Source organism: Acomys minous (genome assembly GCF_964271855.1).
Source record: "Acomys minous genome assembly, chromosome: 10".
Taxonomy (NCBI): Eukaryota; Metazoa; Chordata; class Mammalia; order Rodentia; family Muridae; genus Acomys; species Acomys minous.
In genome coordinates this window covers 61,779,010-61,799,733 of record NC_140491.1, presented here as the reverse complement: position 1 = coordinate 61,799,733, position 20,724 = coordinate 61,779,010, and the positions used below count along the sequence as shown (strand labels likewise).

The 20,724-nt window shown below is 51.9% G+C and overlaps 1 protein-coding gene across 4 annotated transcripts; it reads left to right on the top strand.

Moving 5' to 3' along the window:
* Window positions 1-197: 197 nt before the first annotated feature.
* Window positions 198-20,721, top strand: STKLD1 (serine/threonine kinase like domain containing 1). Of its 4 annotated transcripts, none has more exons than XM_084799135.1 (19): window positions 198-487; window positions 2,051-2,137; window positions 4,326-4,370; window positions 6,406-6,480; window positions 7,828-7,932; window positions 9,541-9,611; window positions 10,308-10,423; window positions 11,664-11,782; window positions 11,990-12,153; window positions 12,810-12,940; window positions 13,450-13,533; window positions 15,502-15,618; window positions 16,405-16,545; window positions 16,935-17,063; window positions 17,832-17,960; window positions 18,035-18,163; window positions 19,043-19,183; window positions 19,360-19,439; window positions 19,670-20,721. In XM_084799135.1, the coding sequence occupies exons 2-19, from the start codon at window positions 2,060-2,062 to the stop codon at window positions 19,733-19,735; spliced, it is 1,920 nt and encodes a 639-aa protein (XP_084655261.1). In that variant the 5' UTR covers window positions 198-487; window positions 2,051-2,059; the 3' UTR covers window positions 19,736-20,721. The 4 variants fall into 4 exon arrangements, with proteins under 4 accessions (XP_084655261.1, XP_084655262.1, XP_084655263.1 ...); XM_084799134.1 differs by having other exon boundaries at window positions 199-494; XM_084799136.1 differs by lacking the exon at window positions 15,502-15,618 and having other exon boundaries at window positions 198-494.
* Window positions 20,722-20,724: the final 3 nt, after the last annotated feature.

The window sequence follows — 20,724 nt, the reverse complement described above, 5'->3', positions numbered from 1 at the left end:
CCTAGAACCCGAGGCCCTGCCCACCTTACACCCTCACCAAAAAAGCGCGTCCCGCCCACCGCACCAGTAGACTTCCGGCCACCCTCACCTCCAGCCGGTGGCGCTTGAGACACCGCCTACCGTGTCGTCATCACACTACCTGCCCAGCCCCCAACCCCAACCCCCCCCACCCTTCCCCGACCCCCGACCCCAATACCTTTGGCCCCGCCCTTCGTCCAGCCCGTGGCGCCCTATTCTCAGCGGCCGCTTTAAGGGGCGGATTGCAAGGACGCCGCGTGCTCGCCTAAGGGCTAGGCAGACACGCCCTGGGTTGTGGGTTCTAGAAGTCGGGTGGTGGGGCTAAGGAGGTGGGGTGGGCACTAGGAGCAGTCACTACTGAGCATGCTCAGTCGAGGGTTCAACTGTCGGCCTGGCTCGAGAGTTTAGCTTCCCTGTACCTGACAGAGGGACACTGAGGCAGAGTATCTCCTCAAGATACCATGGAAAAGTATGAGGTGCTGAGTTGTCCCCATTCCCAAGGCTCAGGGTCCCTGGGCAGCAGGGTCAGGTCCGAGGGCCACACAGGCAGGGCCAGGCTCCATCACAGGCTGACCCTGAAGTGTCCTCTTCCTAGCCAGCCCTACAGGACCTTCAAGGACCTCAGTTGTCCTCTCTAAAATGATGACCAACCCCCCCACCCCACCCCCCAATCTACCTCTGGTTGGAGAATGGTGCATGCGCCCCTCCTTCCGTGTATGCTGGGGTTTAGAGGCAGAACGCTAGGAACAAAACATCTGAATGGATGTTTTTGTTTTTCTTTGGTTTGGTTTTGGTTTTTCGAGACAGGGTCCCTCTGTGTAGCCTTGGCTGTCCTAGAATCTCTTTGTAGACCAGGCTGGCCTCGAACTCACAGCGATCTGCCTGCCTCTGCCTCCCAAGTGCTGGGATTAAAGGCGTGCGCCACCACGGCCGGTGGCCGTTTAAACAGTTTTTTTCCTGACATTTCAGCCTCTTTAAATGTTAGCCTAAGCTATAAAAGCTTCACTTTGGTACTCTTAGATTTTTTTCCTCCCTTTTGCAGGATTCTGAGAGAAAGCATAGTTATAGGCATTAGCCAAGCAGATACACTTCCGGTGGCCAGAAGTGTTAAAGAAATCAAAACAAAACAAAATGCCCAGCACACTGGCCTGGGCTGAGGTAGACTGACTCCTGAGCTGAGCTCCAACGACTCCCTGATTCTGTCCGTCCTGTGCTGCCTCTGTGTATCCTGTCCCCTTTTCCACCCTGATAACCATCTCAGCACTCAGGTATCTCAGCCACCCTCTCACCCACAGCCAGTTCTGAAGGTGTGTGTGGCTTCCACCACAAGCTCTGGCTCAGACCCCAGAGTGCCATAGTCTCAGAAAAGGACCTTGCTCCTAGGCCTCAGTATCTTTCAGGTAAACTGTAGGTAGCAGCAGTGGCAGCCACAGCGAGTATCTGGGTAGTACTTCCTGCAAGGGCTGAGCCCTGGCTGTGACAGCACCAGTTACACCAATTAAAAGGCCAAGTTTGGATGTTCTCTTTGGAAGGATGCCGGAAGGTGCTAGCAGTGGGGTTTAGAACCTCCAAGCCCCCTGTCCCAGGACGGCTTTTTCTTTAACTGTCAGGCTGCCCCTGCAGGCTGGGAAAGGGTCATGAGGCTATAAACTAAGGGCTCCAGAATGGGCGGGTTCCATTGTATTGGCTCCACCATGGAGGGCTTCTTGTTTGTTTGTTTGTTTGTTTGTTTGTTCTTCGAGACACGGTTTCTCTGTATAGCCTTGGCTGTCCTAGACTTACTTTGTAGACCAGGCTGGCCTCGAACTCACAGCGATGCGCCTGCCTCTGCCTCCCGACAGCTGGGATTGAAGGCGTGTGCCACCGTGCCTGGCCATGGAGGGCTTCTTGCTTGGTTACCTCAGGCCATTTTCTCTACAGCAAAACTGAGCAAAGTTGCTTGCTTTGAGGGGGCCTAGTGTGGAGCCAGCACATGCGGGAAACCCAGAGCAGGTGTGCACTTCCTCAAAGTCGCTTTCTTCCTTGGGGGTAGATTTTGCAAATGCTCAGACCGGGAGCCTTAGGAGTGAACCTGGTGGTGGAGGAGATAGAAACTGACGCCAAGTACGTGATAAAACAGGTAAGGTGCAGAGCCCTGGGAGCCATGGGGTACAGCTTTGTAGCAGTGGCTCTCCCAACCCCAAGCTCACCAGCCCAGCTGGAGAGCGTTCTCACACCCCCCAGACGAGCGTGGCTGGGGCAGGCTGGAGCATGAGGCTTCCTGGAGTTCCCTCTTTGCTCCCCTCACTTTGGTGAGGAGAAACGCTAAGTTTTCATCTGCTAGCCACAATGCCCGTCTGCTTGCCTACCATCGTCTCACAGAAGCCATCAACTCTGCCAGCCCAGAACAGCAACCCCAATTTCACAGCCAAAGAGGGCAAAACTCAGGGGGTCAATAAGGGGTCGCATGGTACTGCTTAGTCCATGGCCACTGGTTTTACCAAAAGGGAAAGAGGGGGGCAAGGCCCAGAGAGGGTCACAGAGGCTGAGCACAAGGCTGGGGTGAGGCACAGGCCCCACAGAGAGGAGCACTGATGTACAAGTCCCTTGCACACCTTCCTCTGGCATGGTGACAGGGACCTTGGGAGTGGGGTCTGACCACACTCTGCCAGGCCTCCCAGCAGCCTCAACCCAGGGACTGGACCTGGAGGTTTTATCTACCTCTTTTGCTAGTTAGCTGTGGAGTCAGCTGCCTTGGCTCACAGGCCAGTGGCCAGAGCGCCTGCTTGTACCTGTGTTTTTCGTGGTTTGCTTTTGAAGCTAGCCACACCAGGCATGATGACATACTCTGATATTCTCAGCATTTGGGAGGAAGGCAAGTAGAACTCAAGTTCAAGGCCAGCCTGGGCTTCACAGTAAGACTTTGTCTTAAAATGCAAACAAAAGCAAAACTAGACATTTGGGTTTTTTTTTTTTCTAAATAAAAAATCAGGTGAGGGGTTATAGGCAGGAGTCTGTGTGCCTTTCCAGTTTCTTACATGTTTGTAAGACTGGTGTTGAAGTTGATAACATCTCATGTATCAACATTGTCACATGTCGTCACCACAGCTTCCTCCTCCCCTCTCTGTAGCTTCCTGTGCTGTGGTCGGCCAGCCTGTCCTTTCCTATAGCTTTAGTTTGCTTTGTTTTTCACCAGCATAAACAACTGTGGTAAACATCGTTAAAGATCTTTATAGGGTCTTTCCCACTTGAGCATATATATGACTTCCTTGGGGGGAACATCCATGGGATAGGACTTCAGAGACTATTGAAATATTTTCTTAAGCCAGGTGTGGAGGCAGAGCAGGTGGATCACTGTGAGTTTGAGGCCAGCCTGGTCTACAAAGTGAGTCTAGGACAGCCAAGGCTACACAGAGAAACCCTGTCTCAAGAAAAAAAAATTTTTTTTCTTCAATTTTTTTTTTTTAGGACCTCTCTAGGTAGTCCTGGCTGTCCTGGAACTCACTATGTAGACCAAACTGGCTTCAAACTTACAGAGATCCATCTGCCTGCCTCTTCCTCCAGAATACTGGGATTAAAAGAGTGTACCACTACACCACTGAGTTACATCCCATCCCCAGCATTGCTGGTTCAACTTCTTTTCTTTTTTTTTCTTCTTAGTTAGAAGTCCATGTGGTTGCTGGGAATTGAACTCAGGGCCTTCGGAAGAGCAGCCAGTGCTCTTAACCTCTGAGCCCTCTCTCCAGCCCTCTTTTTAGCCTCAAACCCAGAGGTCTATGTGCCTCTGCCTTCCGAGTGCTGGGATTAAAGGTGTGTGCCAGAACCACCCAGCCAATTTATTCCTTGTTATTTTAGAATGTTTTGGTTTTGCTTTTTACTTTCTTGAGGCAGTATTGCACTAGGTTTTTTTATGAGGCCAGGGAGGCCCCAAGCTCACAGAGCTCCGCCTGCCTCTGCCTCTGCACTGGGGTTATAAGCACAAGCCACCACACTCAGTGAGGGATTTTACTGTATTTGGCTAACTTTCCCATAAATGGTGGTGGTAGCAATGATGATAATAGTGTTGGAGGTGGTGGTGGTGGTGGTTGTGATACTGGGGGTGAGGGTGGTGGTGGTGGTGATATTGGGGGTGAGGGTGGTGGTGGTGATATTGGGGGTGAGGGTGGTGGTGGTGGTATTGGGTGTGAGGGGGGTGGTGGTGATATTGGGGGTGAGGGTGGTGGTGGTGATGACTGTGTTAATGACAAAGTGAACATGACAGCAGTGGTGGTAGGAGCCATTGCCCACTACACATTTCCTGTTTGAGCTTGTCTTCCTGCACCCTACAGGTGGAGTGTATTGATGAGCATCATGCCAATGAGGCCCTGGAGGAGGTAATGAGCAGTGGTTCTCCTGAGAGGATCAGTACTGGACAAACAGAACTATGTTTGTGCCGCTTACTGAGTGGCAGGGTGAAAGGAAGCATGCTGTGGTCATAAAGGGACTCCATGCTCAGGATATGACCTGTCCCCTAAAGGCTGCTCTATCACAACCGTCTTTTACAATTGTATTTATTTATTAGCAGTGTTGGAGAGGGACAAACACCAGATAGCCCAGCTATGTGTGACAGTCAGGGACAACTGGTGGAATCAGTTCTCTCTTCCCACTTTTATGTGGGTTCTGGGGAGGGGTTTACTCTCTTTTCCCTTTTTGTTTGTTTGTCTGGAGACAGAATCTCACTATGTAGCTCTCGCTGTCCTGGCTGGCATTGAACTCACAGAGATCTGCCTGTCTCTGCTTCCTCCTGAGTGCTGGGATTAAAGGCGTGTGACAAGTTACAAAGCAAGCATTTTAATCTACTGAGCTATCTTGCCAACTGTCCTTAAGCATCTTTTAAAAAAAAAAAACTGGTCTTGTTTATATTTTATATATTTTTTAAAATTTATTTATTTTATGTATATGAATATGCTGTCTTCATGCCCACCAGAAAAGGGAATCAAATTGTGAGCCACCATGTGGTTGCTGAGAATTGAACTCAGGACCTCTGGAACAACAGTCAGTAGTGCTCTTACCCACTGAGCCATCTCTCCAGCCCTATATTTTATATTGTTTAGTGTGTATGTACATGGACACAGACATGACTTGTGGCACATGTATGGAGGACACAAAACAGCTTTGCGGAGTTGGTTCTCTAATTGTGCCTTTCCTTGCTGAACCATCTCACAATTTCTGAAGAGTTTTTTTTTTTTTTCAGAGTTGTGGCTGTAGTTCATTTCAGTGATGGGACATGTGCCTCAATTTTCCTTCTAGTTATAAAAGAACAGTATGGGACTAGAGAGATGGCTCAGTGGTTAAGAGCACTAGCTGTTTTTCCAGAGGGCCAGGTTCAACTCCCAGCACCCACATTACAGTTTAGACAGGTTTGTAACTACAGTTCCAGGGGATCTGACAACCTCTTCTGGCCTTTGGGCAGCAGGTACAGACAAGGTACACAGACAGACAGACATTCAGGCAAAACACATACACATAAAATAAAAATAAACTCTGTGAGTTCAGGACAGCCAAGGCTACACAGAGAAACCCTGTCTTGAAAAACAAGAAACAAACAAGAGTCAGGGAAGGCTGTAAGGCCGATGAGTTGTAAATTGCTTCACAGAGCCACGGGTGACAGCAGTTACCAGCGTTATAGACACCGGCTTTCAGCAGTTTCTTTGGGTCTCTCTAGAAATCTCACCCTGGTGTTAAGGTGTCTCCTCTTCCGTGATGGCCACCTGTGTGTGGGTTTCCTTTTAGAGTTGCCTGCCCTTGCACATTACTAGTCAACACCTCCTGTGTTACACACAGTGCCGCGGGGCACAGATGGGCCCTGTCATAGGCTGACATGTGACAAAAGCGTAGGAGGTCCCACCGTCACTGCCACACTGTCCACTCCCATTCAGGTGTACCAGGCCAGATGCTTTCCTACCCAGCACCCAATCAAAGCAATCGCCCATCTGGCCATAGTGTCCAGGTGGCCATTTCTGCTGCCTGATTGGGCTTGTTTCCTAAGTACTGTCTCATTCTGCCTTTGGGCACAGCCCCTTCTCCAGCCCAGCATGACTGTCTCCTGGCAACGCCCTGGGTCTGCACCAGTTGACCGGGGGTTGGAGGTTGTGCTGGATATCAATCCCCATGGCTTAATGCATACCACAAAGGGGCTCTTATTGCTGAACTTATACCCCAAGCCTATTACCATTTTTATATGTGCCTGTGAGACTCAGAAAGGTTGAAGAAAAGTCTTGGTCACACAGCACAATCACCCCCTTCTGGAGATCCGCACAGCTTCCTTGCACCCACACCATGCCCTGCCCAAAGCCGTTAGCCTATCTCTTGGTTGAACTGTGAAACAGAGCAGTATTGGCTGAGACACTCCGTTCCCTCTCTGTACAGCTGATGCCCCTGCTGAAGCTCCAGCACCCCAACATCTCTCTGTACCACGAGATGTTCATCATATGGAAATATGAGGTGGGTTTTTAGAGCTCCCAGAGCCCAGCAGCTGACAGCAGGGTACACCCTGAGAGGCAGGCATTGCCTGGGTCCTATGTGTGATCTCTAATGATTCCTCAGCAACCTCATCATAGGAGGCCTAACAGCTCATTCACAAAGTAGGAAGCTGAGGCTAAGAGCGACCACTTTCGTGTTCTTCGGGTATAACTCACCTGAAGCAGGAGGCCAGGTGCCAGGCTCCAGACTGCATCTTTTTTTAAGAGCCTTGGCTGTCCTAGACTCATTTGTAGACCAGGCTGGCCTCAAACTCCCAGAGATCTGCCTTACTCTGCCTCCCCGAGTGCTGGGATTAAAGGTGTGTGCCAACCTTCCAGGCTGCATCTTTAATGGTGGGGTTTTGGCTTCTGTAGAAGGGGCTGGTACTCAGAAGTTGCTTTTCTGGCCTCCTCAAGTTGTCCCAAAGCTGTGGCCCCCTTACTCCCCAGGGCCATTGGAGAGCAAGGTGGGAACACTATTTTCTTTTTTTTTTTTTAATGATTTATTTATTATGTATACAGTATTCTGCCCACATGTGTGTCTGCAGGCCAGAAGAGGACACCAGATCTCATTGTAGATGGTTGTGAGCCACCATGTGGTTGCTGGGAATTGAACTCAGGACCTTTGAAAGAGCAGACAGTGCTCTTAACCTCTGAGCTATCTCTCCAGCCACGGAACACTATTTTCTCATCATGACCCATCTAAGGCCCCAGTGCCTCACAGTTAGTGGATCCTGAGTGGGGCTTCCCAGGCTTGTGTCCTCTTGGCAATAAGACTCCCTGTCTTTGCAATGAGTAGGGATTTCCTAAGTCCCACCTCCAAAGGTGTCAGAGGGGACTGAGGGGAAGAAGGTCACTGAGCAGGCTGAGGCCTCTGCTCTATCTCTACATCAGTTTCCCTGCTGAGCTGACAACTTGGGGCTAGGAGAGGGCCCTCACTGCATGTACCTTCCAGAGTTCCCAAAGTACCCCAGTGCTTTCAGAGAGGACCTTTCTCTGTGGGGGTGCGGGGACAGAGCTGGCCGCTGGCCACATATTGGACCCTGAAGAGGGTAGCATCTTCAGAGAAGCTCCCAGAGTCTTAAGAGAGGAACTATGCTGCAATTGAGGGGTAAATTCAGTTCCATAAAAGGCTCTGCAACCAACACTAAGGCCTGGTATTATAGGGCATAGGAATGGGGACAAGAGAGTAAGGAGTCCCCCACTGGGTAGTGTTGCCAATGCCACCACAGATGATGGCCATTGAAAGATGCCCTAGAGCAAGTGGTCCTACGAAGGCCCCAGGCCCAGGGTCTGAGCAGCTGAGTAAGGGGCCTTGTACTCTTGACAGATCTCCTCTCTGTTCCTCTGCCTGGTGATGGACTATATCCCTCAAGGAACGTTCCAGGATATCTTGGAGAATAAGAGGAAGCTAAAAGAGCCTATTGACTCTGAGGTAAGAGACACTCTGGGCCACCAGGCTTGGGAGTCACCTAAACCTATACCCCTAAAGGCCCCTGCAGTAGGAGACAGGAACTGAAGGGTCTGGCCTTGGGCTTCTCTTCCATGTGTGGGAGTCTTTACAGCGCTATATGCACTTACCTCAGCTGCATATCTTGAGGCGCTTCAAGTGTGCACACACCAGCAGCAGCCCCCCGCCACTGTCCTGTGCTAAGAGTTAGGCATTCTTAGGACCCAGAAGGTTCCAAGGCAGAAGTAACTGATAGGGTTCTGCCTCCAGAGACTAATGTAGTTCCGAAAATGCATCCAGATGAGTTCAGGGTGTGTGGCTCAAATCTGAGCACAGGATGTCCACTCAGCCCCGCTGCCCCTGAGGTCTACCTGTGCTTAGATGCTCCCTGTGGTCAGCCTGCTGCCTTTGTTCATGGCAAGGATGTGCTTAGTGGATCTGCCTCTCCTGCACTGGGGAGCATTCAATCACCCCCAGTGTAGGGCTGTAGAGTAAGGCTGCCAGGAGCATCTCCCTATCCGTCAGTAGTCCTGGCACATTTTGGATATGTTTCTGTTTCTTATGCTGTGGCTTTATTTTATTTTGAGGTGACCATGAACTCACTAGCTAAGGATGACCTTGAACTGTGCTAACAGGCCTCTATCACCACACTCAGAAGCATTTTGGCCATTTGGAGTTCTTCTTTGCCTGTTTAATTCCTCTGCCCATTCAAATTGTTTTCTTGTTGATTTGTAGACATTCTTTACATATGGGTAGACACTAGTGTCCATTTATCTCTACCCAGTCTGGGGCTTGCCAGTTCACTTGTTTGATACCACCTTGTAATAGGCAGTTCTTGGTATAATGGAGGCCAGTTGATGGATGACCTCCCTGTGGCCAGGGCCTTTGGTCCTGGCTTGGGCAGCTTTCCCTACCCCAAGGTCACAGGGCTCTCCTCAGTTTTCTTCCAGAAGTTTTTAAACTTTCACTTTTACCTTTGGGTCCAGTACCCTCCCAAGATGACCTAGCATGCTCTCCTCTGAGAAGTGTTATGCTTCTGTCGGCCAGGCACCAACTCCTCAGAGGCTCAGGAAGGAAGCATGTAGCTCATTTCATTATCTGCACCTCAGGGGCAGGCTCTGGAGTTGGGCATACCTCTGTCATTGGCAGACATCTTGAAACCAGAAATGTTCACAGAAGCCATTAAGTGAGCTCCTCTATCAGGACAGGGACCACCGCAGGAGGATGAGGGTCTCCTGCTACCTAGCCAGTCTCTGGCACCTCAGGGTGTCTCTTAATCCTGATGTGAGATTCGGGAGTCCTAGGTACATGGCTTGAAAATGGCAGCCCTGAGTGCTAGGTTGCATTTTGTGTCTCCCATGGTGTTCTCATAGGCCCTTTTCACTCTGGTGGCATGAAGTGCAAATCCTGACAGGCACTGCAGGGGCTTCAGCATCAGCAGTACCCACAAACAGCATGGTCCACAGAGTTGGGCCACTGGCAGCCCCAGGGCACCCAACACTACAGCATATTCCACACTGACTGCTTTGTATGATCATATGCAGCTTGGCAGAGATGCCCCTTTCAATGCCACATCCCCTGCTTCTTCCTCAGTGGATAAACAACATGCTAAGCCAGGTGTTGGATGCCATCGAGTACCTACATCAGCTGAACATCATTCACAGGTGATGGGGCCTCCTCTGGAGACTGGACAAAACCCCCAGGTCCAGATGCCAAAGCCGGGGAGGTCGGGGGGTGGGGGGGGGTTGGGGGGGAACCAGATCTTGGCAGGTTGGGCATCTTCTGTGAACATCCCTTCCTCTTGGCTGAGAGAACAGGGCACTTCGTCATGAAGCCTCTGAGTGCCTGAGTCACCCCAAAGGCCCAGAGCTGTGGGAGTGTGGGGGCCAGGCAGGGTGGTTCTAAAGGGCAAAGAAACACAGAGATAAGATGCCAAGGAGGAAAGGTGAGGTTGCATGTGGTGGCAGTCTCTGGACAAGCGAGTAAGAACTGCTGCAATCCAAGCTAACCTTTGACCCCTGTATTGGGAAAGATCTGGGAAATGGCTTCCATTAGCATGGGCCATATGAACAAAGAGAACAGAGTGTCCATGTTAATGTCAACAGACATACAGAATGATGAATACCTTGTCTAATGAGGAACATTAGTGACAGTGTCACAGTGGGGGGCTTCCCTAATGTACAGAAACTGAGTGTATGTCATGTTTTAGGAAACATTTAACAGGTGGGCTGAGCAGAGCATTTCCATGAGGAGTAAAGAGGGCTGGAACTGGGTTGGAAGTGCAGGCTTAAGGCTCAGGCGTGCACTAGCCCTACCCCAGGCAGCGGCATGGCACCAGAGGTCGCTATTCTTGGTTGCAGGAACCTCAAGCCTTCCAACATTGCCGTTATCAACAACAGCTACTATAAACTGCAAGACTTCAGCTCCCATGCACTGATGACCCACGAAGCCAAGTGGAATGTCCGAGCAGAAGAAGGTGGGGGGGGGCAGGGGAGGGGGACTAAGAATGAGCGGCAAGGGAGGTAGTGGGTTGGCACCAAGAGGGCAGTGGCTACTCTTGGGACTGGGCCCTTTGACCAGAGACCAATTTCCTGAGGCACAACACAGTAGACATATTACAGTGGGTAAGGTCCAAATGACACCAACAGGTGAAAGAGAGCCTTCGGGAACAAAGCAATAGCTGTGGTACCCTAAAGACATCAATTCTTTTGAGGAAGAGGGTACCCAAGAGGAACAGAAGTTGCATGTAGGGGTACAGAAGTCTTTGGGGATGTAGGCACTGCCCATGCATGTTAGACAGAGACCTGAAATAGCCCAGGGGATAGAAAGCTGGTAGGATAAAAGGGGTGGAGTATATCAAGCCCGGAACAGCCATCCCAGACAGACAGAGCAACCAGGAAGAGACTTCAGAGTCCTGTGGTGGCAGTGCTTGTCCTTGGCACACACGGGATGGATAGGTGAGTAGATGAATGGGTGGACAGATGGGTGGGTGTGTTGGTGATTAAGGGGGCGCAGGGAAGGGTTGTTTGGAGGTGTCAGTGGTGTGTGTCCCTGGAGTCTAGCCCTTTGCTGTTTGGCTAGGGATCAGAGGTTTGGAAATGGAGTGACTCCCTGAGTCTAGGCACGCTGACAGAACAGGGCAAGCGCCCTGCAACTTTGATTCTTTCTGCAGGGTTTTGGGTTAGGACTAAGGTAGGTCAGACAGACCCTTGCCCTAAGGTTCTACCCTTTAGAGAGAAACTGTTCAAAGAGGGCCACACTTGAGCTCTTCTGGAACATGTCTCTCCTATCTCCTGTCTGTTGCCACACAGACAGGCAGACACTCAGGCCAGCCTGGCAGACACCTGCTCAGATGAACAAGCCTCCCTGGTGGAGACTAAGGTCTGTCAGGACAGTGGCCTCACTGCCTACAGCTTGCACTTCTCACCTCACCCAAAGAGGTAACTAAAGGGCTCCTGTCCTAAGCCCTCCCAAAGGAACACTAAAATGGGGACAATGTAGCTGAGTGTGGTGGAGCAAGGCTGCTGTCTCAGCACTGGTGGGCGGGGTGGAGGCAGGAAGATGGGGAGTTCAAGGCTAATCTGGGATACAGGTGACCCTCTCTCAAAACACCCGAAAGGGGAGTGATGGTGCTGGGTACAAGCTGGCTCTGTCCAGTTCCCTGTCCCCAGGGAGCATAGGACTCAGTGGTTTTCCCACCTTGATGCTGCCCACAGACCCCTGCCAGAAGTCCTGGATGGCTCCTGAATCTCTTAAATTCTCCTTCTCCTGCAAATCTGACATCTGGTGCCTGGGCTGCATTTTTCTAGACGTGGCCACTTGCTCCTTCCTGAACGTGAGCGTCTTGTGAGGAAGCCACCTGCCCTCATCCTACCTACCATGCCACCCTGCCCCTCGCCCTGTTCCATGTCGGCTACTGTGTGCTCACTCTCCTCAGGCCCTTGTCTCAGAGCTCTTGCTCAGCCTGCTGAGGGAGCACTGATGGCAGCAGTCACCTTCACGGCTAAGAAAAGCCTAGGTCAGACGCCCTTTCTCTTCTAAGGACACAGAAGCCATGCACCTGCGGAAGGTCATCCGCCATCACCCAGGCAACCTGAAGCTCATGCTGAAGTCCATAGAGGAGAAGCAGGTCCCCAGTGCAGATATGTTGTGTTCGCTGCTGTCCTCCATGCTGCACATCAACCCCTCCGACCGACCAGCCATCAGGTGAGCTCAGGGCTGGGCCTTCCTTTAACCTATCAATAAACAAACCTTTGAGCATATTCCCACCTCCACACAGAGCTGTCCCGATGCTTACACACATGGTAGCCATTAACCGTAAATATATGGGGATGGGGTGGGGGGAGGTTTGGTTTTGGTCTCATCCTATGGCCCAGGCTAGCTGTGAATCCATAGTGATCCTCCTGCCTCTGCTTCCTGACTGCTGGAATTACAGGTGTGTTTATGTGGCTTGAATACATGTCTCTGAGAAAAAGATGCAGGCAGCTTTATTTTCCCACTGGGTGCAGGAGTACAACCTTAAGGACACGTATCCCTTCCAGAAGCCCAGGAAAAGTTTCTGTTCTAATAATGTCAATCAGAAAACCTGCTCGTAATGTTTCTAAAGAAGGGGTCATGAGGGCAAAAGTGCTGGATGACTTAGGACCATCCTTGGGGGCTCTGCCATGAGGAAGTCCTGTGACTTCCCACCGTAGAATAGGTCCCTAGTAGTAGAACTACATTACTAGACGTGCATGGGACACAGAGAGCCCATCCCCTCCAGGAGGGCTGGGGTTCAGCGTCTGCCGCTGTGGCTTACCCACAGCCCGAGGCAGAGGAAGGGTCCTATGGGAAGCCACCTGTTCTCTCTGCTCCTCTGCCAGGGATGTCATCCAAACAGCCTTCATGAGCGCCTCCTTCAGAAACTCCTGTGTTGCTCTGAACATGCACCGGCAGGCAATTCCCATTTTCATCACCGATGTGCTGCTAGAAGGCAACATAGCCAACACCTTAGGTGACGGTGGGGACAGGGCAGTCCTGGGTGCCGCTGTGGCCTTGGCTTGGTATCTCTCCCCACAACCTGGTCCTAGACCTGCTACTCATGCGTGATTAGTGAGTGGGAACAGTCCCAGGTTCCTGCCCTGTGCGTGATGTGTGCCCTCCCTTGCTCTGTAGTGTTCTCACCGCACAGACCCCCTGTGTAGTTAAGGCAGTTAAGGCCTGTTCACTCACTGTTCATGTTCTCTAGAGTCCTGTGCCCTTTGGCTCCACACCCTGGACACCAGGTCTCTTCCTCACTCAAGCTGTATGTTTACTGTGTGCCAGAGTGCACGACAGCAGGCACCATAGCTCAGGGACAGGCTCCCAGAGTCCTGGGTTTGACTTTAGGTGGGCCCCTGGGCCTGAGCAACCTCTTTTGAAAAGTAAGAATAGGAGTACTGCCCCTGTGGCCTGACTGCTGCAAGGCTAGGGCCTGTGCTCCCGTGGTCCTCAGTAGGGTTCTCCATATCCTTGGTCCGGCAGATGTCATGCAGAATTTCTCTACCCGCCCAGAGGTCCAGCTCAGGGCCATTAAGAAGCTTCTGACAGTGCCAGAGGAAGAGCTAGGTAAAGGTCTTGCGCCTTCCCCGGAGGTTCCTGGGAAAGGCTGGGAGGTGGGAATGGAGCAGGGTGGATAGAGGTAGGAACTGCCAGCCTCTCACTGTGGGCTCTCCTGGTCAGTGCTACTAACTGGAATTCTTCCTGACCCCATGCTTACTAGCAAAGGATGGTGGGAGACGGGCTGGTTTCTCTGCATGATTTTAATGGGCCAACAGAAAATCCATCTATCATTAGGGAGGTTGAGGCAAGAGGATTGAGAGCTGGCTAGCTTGATCTACAGGGAGACGAGGCCGTATTTAGATAGATAAATAAAACAATAGACCACTTCTTTGGGGTCACGGGAGTACTAGGGATTGAACCCAGGGCCTTGTACAATGCTGGTTAACTGAGCTGCCTTCCCAGCTCTGCTTTGGTGGTTGTTACATTCATTTGTTTGTTTTTAGTTTGAAAAAGGCTCTTGCTAAGTTGCCTATGCTGGTCTCAAACTTGCTGTGTAATCAGAAAGTCCTTGAGTTTAAGAACCTTCTGCCTCTGGAGTGACTGCAGTTACAAGCTTGCACCATCACACCTGGCTGAAGGGATCCTGCCATCTGTTCCTCCACGTCTAGAGTGGGCATCTGAGTCGCTTCTCATTTTCCACTTTTATCAACACCACCATGCTGGTCACTTGTCACACTGTCTGTAGTGCTTGTCAGACGGGCCTCTGGCTAGTAGATTGTGGTTGCCTCATGCCATCCTTCTTTGCGACACCACCATGCCCTCCTACCAGAAGGCTTGAGAACAGTTCTGTCCAAGTATTACCTTTGATGCTGGTGCTAAGCTTCTTGGGAAACTCTGCAGGCATGCTTTCCTGTCTCTCCTGCTCAAGTAACACACGTGATCGCCATCCATACACCCTCCCTTCTGCAGCATTTCATCTGCCCGCCCACCATCTTATCCACTCCTCCACCTATGTTCCTGTCCATCCAGAGGACACATCTGAAGGACACCGGGACCCTGTACTGGTGGCTAGGGCAGTGGGAATCTTTACATGCAGGCTGAGTTGGGACCCCTAGTGAGTTAACAGACCCTCATGTTGGCCATTACTCTCCCAAAGTCCTTTTTATAGCTAAACTGTGACCAAAATACAGCCCAGGCCAAAACACTCACCTTGGCTGGAGATAACGGTGAGCGGCTGTAGGCTGTGGAGATGAGCCTCTAAGAGGCAGGGTAGATATTGCCTATCTGGGAAATGGGCTATATTGCCCAACAATGAGCCTCACACACCACCAGGAAGGTGCCTCTTCCTCACCCTCATCAGAGTGGGCTTGCTGTAGCTGTTTCCTGGGTACCAGTGTTCCGAATCTGACATCCTTATCACAAGCTAAGTCTCAATTCAGTCACAGCCACAGGCCCTGGGGTTACACAGGCTGAGCTTACACAGCCATTCAATGCCAGGTGCTCATTACGGACTCTCCGCTTTGTCGTCTGAAAGTGAGAGCTGCAAGGAAAGACCTGCTTCACACAGCTGCTCCAAGTATATGCCTCGGTAGAGCTGGGCATGGTGTCATGGGAAAAGAGGCTGAGTCAGGAGAACCGGTGGAGCCCAGGAACTCCAAATTAGCCTGGGCAACCCAGAATGTAGACTTTGTCAGATAGTTAACTTTGCTGGGTGTGGTGGTGCACGCCTTTAATCCCAACACTCAGGAGGCAGAGGCAGGTGGGTCGCTGTGAGTTCGAGGCCAGCCTGGTCTACAAAGTGAGTCCAGGGCAGCCAAGGATACAGAGAAACCCTGTCACGAAAAAACAAAAACAAAAAACAAACAGTTAACTTCACACTCTCTGTGAACACGTGAGCTGGTCATCCTTCTCTGCCCCTATGTTCACCTACCTGGATCCTATGGATTCACTAGTGGACTCCCAGGAGCCTCTGGGCACATCTGGGTCACACAGCCCAGCTGCTCCTGTGCCTCAGCTGGGCTGTGTACTCCATAGGCCTGCCATGGCCCACAGAGCTGGTGGAGGAGTTGGTCAACATCATGAGGCAGCACGAGAGGATCCTGGACATTCTACTCAGCACCTGCTCCCTGCTGCTGCGTATTCTGGGCCAAGGTGGACACCCTCCCTCCCAGGCCCTCTGCCTCACCAGCTTTCACCTTCCCAGCCATCCCCAGCATCTGCCTCTCCAGTCTGTTGCTCCCTTCCCTGCCTATATGACTCCATCCCTGAGTGACAGAGGGCATAGTTACAAGTCTGCATATATCGGGTCTACCTGGGGCCTGACCAGCCTGCTGGGACCCTGGATGAGTTCCTGTGCTATGTCGTAGGAGCCGGGCAGGATAGTCTTCTGGGCTTTACTGACCAGGAAAGGCTTGGAGGGTGTGACTGCCAGCAGGAAACAGCACTGAAGTCTTTAGGAGATAGATGGCTCTGCTGCTGAGCTGCCCCAGCTCTCTGAAACAGGAAGGAAACTTACCTAGCTCCATCTTTAAGCCTGGAGCATCTAATCACTCCTTTACCTTTCTCAGTCTTAACCCTGAGGGCCTAACCACCTAACAGACTGGGTCTTTTTCCAGGGTCTGTGTGTGTCAAATCCAGGCCGTCTTGCATGGCAGGCAAACACTAACACTGGGCAAAACCCCTCAAATACTTACACTAAACGTTCACGTCTAGTCATTGTGAAGGGCCCAGCAATATCTTGGAGGCCAGAACTGGAATAAGATGCTCTAGGCTAGCTGTGCTGGTGAGCAAGGCCCTCATGTTTACTAGTGCCTAGAGAACAGGCACATCTGTTTAACTCAAAGAGGTGATGCTATCCCCAGCTGGGGAGGGAGGTACTTGTCCACTTTTGAGGCCAGGCTGTGAGGTTAGCCCATGCTCTTCCCCTGGCCCAATCAGCACTGACACAAGACTCAGAAGCTGAGACCCCGAGGAGCAGATCCGTCATCTCCTTCCTGATGAGTGCCTTGCGTAGCCACCCCAACTCCGAGAAGCTCGTCTCCAAGGTCTACAACCTGCTCGCCATTATCTCCAGCCAAGGTGAGTGTGTTGGCCTTCTGCCCTTCCTTTCTGCGTTAAAAAGCCAGGGACAGAACAGAGGCCTTGGGAGCTGGGCTGCAGAAGGGCTCGTTCCCAAGACGGACAGCCATAGTTCTTTGCTCTCAATGGCAGCCATGGGCGCTGCCTGGAAGTCAGGGACAGTGGCCGAGAAATGAATGGCTGGCTAGCGGGTTAAGTCAAGGCTAGGCACTGGGCCATTCTGACTTCTCACCCCCCCCTAAGCCCACTTGGGTGAGAGGGGTCTTAGGAATAGGCATAAACTAGACCAGCGAGGCACACTAGGTGTGGTATCAGCCCACAGGAAAAAGGCAGTTGTGGGGAAGGCTTCTTGGAGACTTTTCCTCCAAAGTGCTTATGGCTGCCCACAGGGTTGGTGTCGGAGGAGCTGGAGGAGGAGGGGTTGTATCAGCTTGCCCAAGAGCATCTGGACCACTTCCAGGAGGACAGGGACATCTGCCTCGCTATCCTGAGCCTGCTCTGGTCCCTCCTGGTGGATGGTGAGGCCCTCCCTCTGCAAGTCCCAGTGCACGTTAGAGCAGCAGTTCTCAACCCGAAGGTCCTGACTCCTTTGGGGGTCAAACGACCCTTTCACAGGGGTTGCCTAAGGCCACCAGAAAATAGATACTTACATTATAATGTATAACAGTAGCAAAATTACAGTTAAGAAGTACCAATAGAAATAACTTTATGGCTGGGGGTCACCACAATATGAACTGTATTAAAGGATGAAATGTATTAAAGCATTAGGAAGTCTGAGAACCACTGTGTTAGAGCCTCTGAGCAGCAGCTCTCGCCAGCCAGCCATGACCCAGGTTGAGAATCGCTGCTCTCTATCCTGTTGCTTAAGCACAGAAGAGCAACCACAGGCCTTGTTTGTGGGGCTCTTCTGGGAGCTCAGCACATAGGCACAGGGAGACACAAGCGGGGTAAGAGAGGAAGGCCTTCAGGTCAGCCAGACAACTTGGTGCCGTATCTTGGTTTTTGTTTCTTAATGGGGGTTCCCAGAACTGTCCTTCCCCTCCTAGTTAACTGTCTTGTCCAAGAAAAGAGGGCTCCAAGTCATGATAACCCCAGAATACCGCAGAGACCCTGCCAACACCACAAATGCAGAAAGTCTCCATCTCTATTGACTCTGCTACGGACACCCCACTTTCCATGTCTGAGGACATCTGCCCCCCCCACCCCCCCATTCTCCTTTGTTGGGGGGGAGGGGTGCACATATACAGCATGTGCTTCTGTTCATACCGTCCTTGTCCTGGCTCTAGCTGCCACAGTGAACAAAGAGCCTTTGGAGAACCTCGCAGCCATAGTCACCTGTGTGCTGGCTACTCATCTGGAGGACGTGGAAGTCGCTGAGGCTGGCTGTGGGGTGCTCTGGCTGCTGTCCTTGTTGGGTGAGCAGGCTAAGGCCTTGGTAACAGGGAGGGTGACCCTGTACACATAAGACAACAAGGCTTGTGCTCCGTAGGCTGCACAAAGGAGAGTCACTTTGAGCAGGTGGTAGCGCTGTTCCTGAGAAGCATCCAGCTGTTCCCTGGCAGAGTGCTGCTGGTGAACAACGTATGCCGTGGCTTGGCCAGCCTTGCAAAGGTGTCTGGTAAGTCCGAGACAAGACAAGCCGCTACTTAGAGGTGGGACACATGCTAGTCCCCTCCAGTGATGTCTCTCTGGTGACTCCAAACGGGAATAGGAAAACCCAGCCTCCAGGAACATCACTGGGACTCCTCCGTGTCTGGTGTCCTGGTGCCACTTCCTCCTCACCTATACACACCCCGCAGCTACATGGTTTCCTATATATAGATCTGTCTCCAAGTCCAGACTTAGGTCAGGTCTCACACTAAGCACTGAACCAGTCCTTTGTAAAGAACCCTGAGCCCAGGCACAGGCTGTGGTCACCAGCAGTGTATGGTAGGGATGTTCCCACTCCTGGTCTGCAATGGCCCACGTCCCTTGCTCCAAGGGCTGTTTCCTTGGTTTCACTCTTGCTCAGACTCATGCCAGTCTACTGGGCTACTCAAACTGGTGGTTGAGGATCTTAGCTTCTCCTAACTTAAGTACCTGGTGAAGGAGGGCTCAGCCCCTCTGGGGGCCTGTTAACTGATGCCGGGTGAGAGGGCCACCTGTACAGGAGGCTCTTCTCCTCAGTGCCACACCAGGACCTCCTTTTCTCTGAGGCAAAGAGGAAGTTAGGTGCTGTAGTTCCCTTTGAGCATGGTGCTCATTGCCAATAGGTGCAAAGCTATGCTGTAGAAATGCAAAGTGATAAAACCACCTCTTCCACATCTTACACAGAGCAGGGGACAGCTCTGACTTCAGCAGCTCCCTTCACAGAAGGCTGGGATTCCTGGCAGAAGCGTACTCTCCCAGCAACCCTATGACCACAGGGACAATGGGCACAGTGGGCTGAGAGGGGCAGCTGCAAAGGGGCTATACAAGACTCTATTATAGCCACAAACTCCCTTGCCCCCTCCTCCAGAACTGGCGGCCTTCCGAGTGGTAGTACTGGAAGAGGGCAGCAGCGGCCTCTACGTGCTCCAAGATATCTACCAGCTCTATGAGGATGACCCTGAGGTGGTGGAGAATATCTGCATGCTGTTGGCCCACCTGGCCTCCTACAGTGAGGACCCTTACTTTGTCCTCTCTCTCTGGCAGAAAGGGAAGGAGCCCTGGAGCCTGGTCTCAAAGCCTTGTTATTTCCCACTCATTCACACCAAGCCTAACTGACACCTGACCAGCCTAGGTGGCTGGTGGGCAGGGATCCTGAGCCTCACCATCTTCTCTGCTCCACTTCAGAGGAGATCCTGCCAGAGCTGGAGTCTGGAGGCATCAAACACCTAGTCCAAGTGATCCGGGAGCGCTTTACCTCCAGCCTGGTAAGTCATGGTGACACCTCCATGAAGGACACTTGCATGGCAATGACCCAGAGCTCCGCACGATGCTTTTCTACTACACTACCCCTGTGACTGGGCTGAACTCAATGCCAAGTAGGAGGTGCAGCCAGACCCCCTCAAAGATTCCATTAGTCAGGGAGTTATGGCATCAGAGTAATTGCTCCTGGAGCCTAGTCACTGTAACCAACGGCTTACTTGTTTCCTCCTTCCAGGAGCTGATTTCTTATGCTGACGTGGTACTTCAGGCACTGGAGGCAGCTGCACACCTCAGCCCCTAGGAGTAGCAGCCTGAACCTGCTGCAAAGCCGGAAGTCCCCAAGGTCCGTCCCCCCCCCCACACACACACACATACTGTAGGAAGATCCTGTCTTCCAGCCCTGAAATGCTGCCCTTCTGATCCTGGGGTAAGGGAAAGAACCGCCAGGACCAGTGTTCTATTTTGCATTCCACACGACTAATAAAGAAGCCCTAAGACTGCTCCTGGCATGCCTGGCCTTTCCTGCTGCAGGAATGCCTGGCTGTGGGACCACTGGTCCTGCCTTGCAGGGCTTCAGAAGACTCTAGACGACGGGAAGAAACTGAGCTCCCACAAACTCCATTTTCATCCATCCATTTATTTTTGGTGGTGCTGGAAATGGAGCCCAGGGTCTCACACACAGTGAACAAGTGCTCTCTGAGTCGCTCCAGTCCGCAGCAGCATTAAAAGCAGACATCCATCATTATACACCTGGGTTCACCTGCTCAAAGGGTTGTCAGGTCTGTAAGTTCACTCGCCACTCTGTACTCGTTGTTAGCCAGAAAAGCTACTGGCAGCACAGTGGGCAGATGGTCTTTCTCTTACACTGCCCCAGGTGGTAGGATCTTTGCCCTCCAGATGTCCCTGTGCCCTAAGTCTCACCCTAAGGGCTGTGTGGAAAACAACATACTGGACACTGGCATTTTAGATGACTCTGGGCCAAGCAAAGGACATGAGTGAAAAAGTACCTCCAGCTTCCCTTAGGTCCAGCAGAGCTTATCCCCTTACTTGTAAGAGGAGAAATTGCTGCTTGCTCCTTAAGGGAAGGTGCTGAGTGCCCAGGCTGAATCCAGCTCTGCTCATTGTCAAGAGGCATGGCAGCGCAGGTGGTCACAGGCACTCTGTGGTACACCCATCCGTTCCAGCGCTCTCCTTCTGCACCTACAGCACACTGCTGACTTGTGCCCCGTATCTGACCAGTCCACCTCAGCACACAGGTGCAGGACAGGCCGTGGTAGCAGAGTCAAGGAG